The sequence below is a fragment of the Sitodiplosis mosellana genome, unplaced genomic scaffold, assembly GCF_009176505.1.
Source record: "Sitodiplosis mosellana isolate CC-2019 unplaced genomic scaffold, AAFC_SMos_1.0 Smas_scaffold_5613, whole genome shotgun sequence".
NCBI lineage: Eukaryota > Metazoa > Arthropoda > Insecta > Diptera > Cecidomyiidae > Sitodiplosis > Sitodiplosis mosellana.
In genome coordinates, this window is record NW_022600855.1 from 35,011 (window position 1) to 42,173 (window position 7,163).

A 7,163-nucleotide genomic window follows, 5' to 3' on the forward strand; every position below is an offset into this window, starting at 1 on the left:
CCCCTCCCATCTAGGATTTGAAAATCTTCGAAACCCCCTTCGAGCGATTTTGACTAGTTTACACTAAATAGAATCGATTTTCAGAAGTGAGGACCTTTTTTAGGTCTTCACTTTTTTTCGCCACCCATTCAGAGGTGTCAACGGACACGGACAAAAATCAATGTCCGGATGTCCGAAAACCGAAAAAGAACTCGGACGTCCGGTCTGAATGTCCGTAAAACGAAATTTTATTTCGGACGGATGGACAATGGTACTTGTTCGAACTTTTCAAATTTTTTCGGACGTCCGGAATGACCAAAAGCGTATTCTTATCCAATTTTCTATTGAATTTTTTTTGGCTCGAATATTTTTTGGCTTTGAATATTTTTCCGACATCCGAAGATATTTCGGACGTGCGAATATTTTCCGGACGTTCCAAAAAATGTGAAATGTTCCAACAAATGCCATTGTCAGTCCGTCCGTCCGAAGAAAAAAATTCGGACATTCCGACCGGACGTCCGATTTTTTTTTCAGTTTCCGGAAATTTGGACCGGACGTCCGAATTTTTTCAAAAAATGTTTGGACGGACGGACAAAATTTTGTCCGTTGACACCTCTACACCCAACAAACAAAAAAATACAAAATTTTTAGACCCAATTGTGAAAATTTCGAACCACATCTGCCAATTTTTTTTACCAACCTCTAGGATTTTTGACCTTGCACACGTCAGCTAATGATGCACGGTAAAAGGGTTAAAGAGTAATGTACCACGAGTGAATATTTTTTATGTCATAGCTTTCATTTGATAGACCTTTATTGTTTTCTTTTTTCACGACAACGAATGTTTTTTCGTTTAACTGTACTAGGCTTCAAAATTATTGAAGTATGAAGTATCTATTTTGTTCTCAATGGATTTAAGACTGTATGTAACGTACAATTCGCTAAGGTTTGCCATTTATTCTCATCGGTTAATATTATTTCTGACAATTGACATTGTAGCCATTCTGGCTTGATATTGGAACTCGCATTTTCCTATAGCAAAATATATATCCTTTATTACCTCAGGATAGGAAATTAATTTTGAACTTGTACATATGTTAGGAAATGAAGATAAACGTACCGAAAATGGTGACACCGATTGAGGAAACGCTAGAGCAAAATTTGAAGGTATTTTTGGTTGCCAGTGTGAAACTGAATTTTTTTAGTAATATATTGATTATAGTACCGTCAAATATGAAGAACCGATGGAATTTTCGCCTAAAATGATATTGCAGTTGAAAAACAGTTGGCGCCACAAACAACAATCAGTTGTCCACAATAACTTTGTGGTGAATTCGAAAACATTGTTGGATCTCTTAAGATCAGCTCTAAGGTCGTATAGATTTCATAGAAGCACAAAAAATACTATATAAATTACAATGAAACCGAGTCATTTCTCAGCCAAAGGATTCGGTTTCACACTCAACATTATAGCGACATCTATTATTAAAATAGCTTGTAGTAAATGCATTTATAGCATTTCCCTGTAGTTGCGATGTTTCTTATTAAATTCCCTTGTAGTAGTGACACATTCATGTTTGACACTTGTTAACTATATACCACAGGGGAATTTATTAGGTAACATCGCAACTACAGTGAAATGCTATGAATGCGTTTACTACAAGCTATTTTAATAATAGATGTCGCTATAATATTGAGTGTGTTGATTGTAATTTATGCAGTAATTTTTGTGCTTCTTTTCAAGAGATCAAATTATACTGTTTTTGAATTACCACAAAGTTATTATTGACAAGTGACAGTTATTTGTGGCGCCATATGTATTTCAACTGCAATACAATTTTAGGTTGCTTTTAGCTATAGGATATCTTATTTCTTCTTTTGAATCAACATAAAATTGAACTTATGTATTGACTGATAAATAGGTTCGTACGGGCATGGTTAACGTGAGTGATGGAAAAAGCAACCCAGAGCCGACACGTTTAAAATTAACAATGGAATTACTGATCTTGCAACGATTAGATTCATCGACACCGTCAACGATTAATTCTGAGGTAAATTGATAAGCGACGGGAATAAAAGTGACTTAATTGAAACCACTTACGCATACGCATATAAAGATTTTATTTTTTTTATTTTTAACCCTCGGAAGAACTCCTGGGTCCAGCCAGACGTTTTTCGTTTTTAATCGTTTATTTAAAATATTTTTAATTTGGCTAGCGACTAGAGCTTCGAGTTATCTGCCTACAACTTCATTGGCTATACATCTAGCAGAATTAGCATTAAAACGCTAGGGAACAATATCTGTTCGCGAATACATACAATTTGTATGTTATTCTCCAAAATGAGTAAAAATATAAAAAATTCGATAAATTCAAAACGAATTCGGGAGAATTCGTAAAAATTCGCACTGCCAATATGATATTTGGGATGTATATTACAACAACAAAATACATTGCACACTATGTTCAAAATATACTGGAACACAATTCGTGTGCTCTACAGAAACAATTCGCAAAATTCGTCAAATTTGCCAGATAATTTGCGATCTATTTGAAAATTCGAAGGAGTCGCAAAATTCGGAGTGAAACTGATAAATTTGTTCAATATAAAAACCCCCAGTTGAAAAGACCTTAAAAAGGATGATATAAGGATATATAAAAATTACACCTTCGAATGAACTATTGGGGTCTGGCTGTACCCCTCTACCAAGGTTGCTTTCTTCTTATACGCCTCTACGCGTGGAATGCTCGAAGCTTTCATCGTACATATATTGAACACGAACATTGTCGTTTACACAATCGCACTCACACAAATGAACGCATCGATAGTGCCCGCTCAATATATATGTACGATGACTGTTTTGGGTGTCCCTCGCCTAGAGGGCTGCGTGTCGTTTTTCTTCGTTTATTAAGCGATCTTGCCTATACATTTACTTGCATTTGTATGGGAATATGTGATGTATTAGAACTAATTTTTATTGGTATGTATAACGGTTTCAACACTATGATCACAATTTTCCCAAAAACAGATATCACTCATATCTTATCAATTCCGCGGAATACGCGTATAAAATGCAAAAATATGGAAAAATCTTCTTCTCAATATTCACGGAACTGATACACAGTAAACACAATTGTTCTAACTTTTAGAACCGCAATATGAAATTTGGCACGAAAATCCATTTAAGTACCATTTGTACTAGAAAAAGTTCAAAATGTACTAAATCACAAATCAAAGCTTCATGTATTTATTATAGAACTTTTGAATTTTTTCGAGAGCAAATGGTACTAAAACCAAGTTAAATGTCAAATCTCAACATTGCTAGAATCATTGTGTATACTGTGTAAAAGATATGTGATATGCGTCCAGAGCACGCTAAAAAATATTTCTATCAGCTTGAATAAAAATATCAAATATTTTTATGCGATATTTTGTTGCATGCACCAAGCGACACGCTGTATTCGACTCTATGCATTGCTGCTGAGTGGACGTCGCTGTGTTACATCGCTATGTAGTGTATACGTGGACTGACCGTATGAACCGTAATCGTTATACACATAAAAAATACGATCGCATAACAACGAATACACAACACGTACAGACATAACAACGATGCAGCGTGTCGCTTGGTGCATGCAACAAAATATTGCATAAGAATATCTGATATTTTTATTCAAGCTGACAGAAATATTTGTTAGCGTACTCTATATGTGCCTTCAGCAAAGTTGTAGAGCAGATCAAGTACTACGATTTTTATGAAGATAAGAAGATGGTGTCTTATCTCTTATCAGTTATGTTAAAAATGATAAGAAAAAATGCGTTTATATCACGGATTTTTTTTGGTTTCTTGCGTATTTTGCGTAACTGATAAGAGATAAGCGATATCTGTCCTCAACAAATTTGTAGGAGACCTTGAATATTACAACTTTACCGAAGACACCAAGCCATTATCTCTCATCAGTTACGCGAAAAAACGCGATTTTTTGTTATCATTTTTCACGGAACTGATCAAAGATAAGGAGAAGGAGTCTTCAGAAAAGTTGTAGTACTTCACAACTTTGCTGAAGACAGATATCATTTATCTTTTATCAGTTCCGTGAAAAATAAGATGGCATGCATCACATATTCCCATACAAATTCATGTAAATATATAGGAGTCCAGCCAGACCCGAGGAGTCCGTTCGAAGGTTTTAAAAAAGGTGTCCGTACGAGGGTTAAAGTGAAACGTAAATTAAATCAAAGCGACTTACACTTTAAATATTATCATGAAATATCTGTTAATCAATGTGCCGAAAACGCATATTTTCAATATCACATAAGGCAGATATTACGTAAATATCGCACGATGTTTTCCTGCTTGCGTTGCCGCATAATGTAATGAAAACTAATTAAGTTAAGTCAATATTTGTCTTACAAAGAATAATTTAAATTGTTTGTATCTCTTGGTCTCGACATGAATTGTAAATTCAAAACTACCAATAGAGACCTGTTTAGATTGAGCGTAAAACTTCTCTTCAATTTATCACCTCTTTGATAAATTTAACGATGACTTTTGGTGTCACTCAGACCGAAACTACACTGTTTAACGCTTCAACAGGCCTTTCATTTTGCACGTTTAAGTTAGGAATTTTTGGACCGTTGACAAATCGGCCTCCTACAGACATCTTCTTATCTGGTCAAAATCAGTATTTTTTAACTAGTCGAGAACCAATATTTGTGTAAAATCAAATTATCTACTGTATACCCTAAATTGTACAAAGAAGAAAAGATCAGGTGTCTCTTTGTACAGTTTAGCATTCTACGTACTTTATACGTGTGCGTTTATAACACAATAATTTAATCAAATAAAATAAAGATCCAAAAGGTAAGAACAGCACAAAAAGAGGTAATAAAAATAAAAATAACTTATGGTAAAACTATTAAGTTCTCTTGTGAAAATGCCAATTTACTCTGGTCAGTTTCGAATATTTTTATAATAAAAATAGGGGAATGTAACCGGTTGTGGGACGGCTCCGGTTGTGGGACGGCTCCGGTTGTGGGACGGCTCCGGTTGTGGGACGGCTCCGGTTGTGGGACGGCTCCGGTTGTGGGACAGTCGATTATTATGACACTTATGTGGTACTAACACCAAATGATGTATTGTAATGTTGTTTTATATCCGTAATCAAACTTTTGGTGCGACTCTGAGCAGAATATATGCATTTGTTATATTATTTCCAGCCGATGTGTTGAAAAATGTAAAAAAAATTTCATAGAATTCTTTTGAGAAGTAATATTTTCTCAATTTTTGATGAAAAAACAGTGCAACAATGTTTGCATATTTTAATATTGAATGTCATCGAAAAGTCAGTTTACACTGCCTCCTGGCGAGTGGAACGTGTATGCCTTTACATTCAATAAACTGCTTCCCCTCCACATTTTCCCCTACCATTTTTTCAATAAACAAACTATATGAAAGTTGTATGGACTCGCTAGGTGCCGCCACAAGTACTACTTTTTTTAAATCATTGTCTCACTGGGAAAAATGATCAATAAAATAGTGATATAGGGGAAGGTGGGGGAATTCGGAACGTGGGGGATTCGGAACACCGCCAAATTTCGCCGCAAATGAATAGTTTGAGACATGTGAACAACTGTCATCGTTTTCTCTGAACAAAACCTCATATTTCCATTAGCACTCAACGAGTGTGTACGTACTGTGCGTCATCGACATGAAATCAAGTCATGAAAATTTAATATTGAGAATGCCTGTCTGCATTGATTCCATAACATTTTTCGAAAAATCAACTCAGACGAATATGTTTATAATTATCGTATACCATTAATATTTCGACTCACAAAAGGAATTTTGCATGGAAATTCATTGAGTGACCAAAACAAGATTATGTTGTAAACCTTAGTGAGTGGGGAATTTCGGAACGCCCTACATACGAAAAATTGATCAAGTGATTTTTAATACTTTTCAAGTTGATATCGCTTTTTTATGCATATTTATTATATTTCATGCAAAATTTTGACAAAATACTCGATAAAGATCGAGCTGTCCACTTGAAATGCACCAAAATGATTGGTAGCTATTTCACAGGCAACAATTACAGATCCGACTAACAACAATTGCTATTTTTGAACTTTTTCCTCATTAAAATCAATTCTTCTGTCTGTTCCTAGTACTCAATAAACGTTTTGCATCAAAAAATTTTCAGTTTTCTATCCATTCATGAAGTGTTCCGAATTTCCCCACCATTTTTGAAAATCGCAAAATCAAGGGTTTTTTGCCAACAGGGTACATTTTTTCAACCGATTCGAATTTCAACAAGCGACAAGTGCCAAAAGTTAGGTTTTTACATTTACTAAGTCGTACCACTTTAGAATTTGGAAAAATGTTAATTTTTTAGAATGAAGAACGTTATGACCGCTAGCCGTCCCGAAATTATTTTCATTGATATTTTCATTCATCGAATTTTTAGAATTTTATTAAATTATTTCGATGTGTGTGTTGCGAATTTCCCCACCTTCCCCTACATAGTTTAAGGACTAAATTTCATCATGAGTAAGTTGTTTTTATCAATATATGAGCATTGAAATTTTTTTTGTATCACAACCAAAATGGTGTCTGATTCTGGTTTTGGGACAGTCATGTACCCAGTTGTGGGATACCCATTTTCTGCATTGAAAGCATGAACTCGACGTTTCAGTGATGAAATATGGTCATTTGTGTTAGAATAAATGTGTGTGGTCGAAATTATTGATGTTTTTGGTGACTGTCAAATCAACATTTGCATTTCTCATCATGTTAAAGGAATAGAAGACAGCTTTTCCAGTACAGGGTTATGATACTTCAGTCCGGACTATCAAAGCCTCGTATGACCGAGACAAAAAGTAATCAGAGAAACCTTACTTGACTTTGATGTACCGAATAGCAATTGGAGCCGATACACTGAGCAATTGGGTGTAGAAATTCGATGATATTACAAAAGTAAACTATGAAGAGTTACCAAAAGTAATATTTGGTTCAATTACAAACATTCCATTGAATATTGACCAATCAAAATTCAATAAAATCCTCGAAAAAAATCGAACACGCGCAACTCATTTGGTTTTGATTGAAATTACATTATCTTAGATAATTTATCTATTCACACTCAATATTATAGCGACATCTATTATTAAAATAGCTTGTAGTA

The 7,163-nt window shown here is 34.6% G+C and overlaps 1 protein-coding gene across 7 annotated transcripts in view; it reads left to right on the forward strand.

The window, feature by feature from the left end:
- LOC129572849 (gamma-1-syntrophin) overlaps window positions 1–7,163 on the forward strand; it is a gene marked incomplete in the record, with an annotated part of 89,889 nt that overhangs the window by 10,093 nt on the left and 72,633 nt on the right. For all 7 annotated transcript variants that reach the window (XM_055452955.1, XM_055452953.1, XM_055452954.1 and 4 more), the window contains 2 exon segments: window positions 1,081–1,146; window positions 1,902–2,030. In XM_055452955.1, coding sequence (XP_055308930.1) covers window positions 1,084–1,146; window positions 1,902–2,030 — 192 coding nt within the window.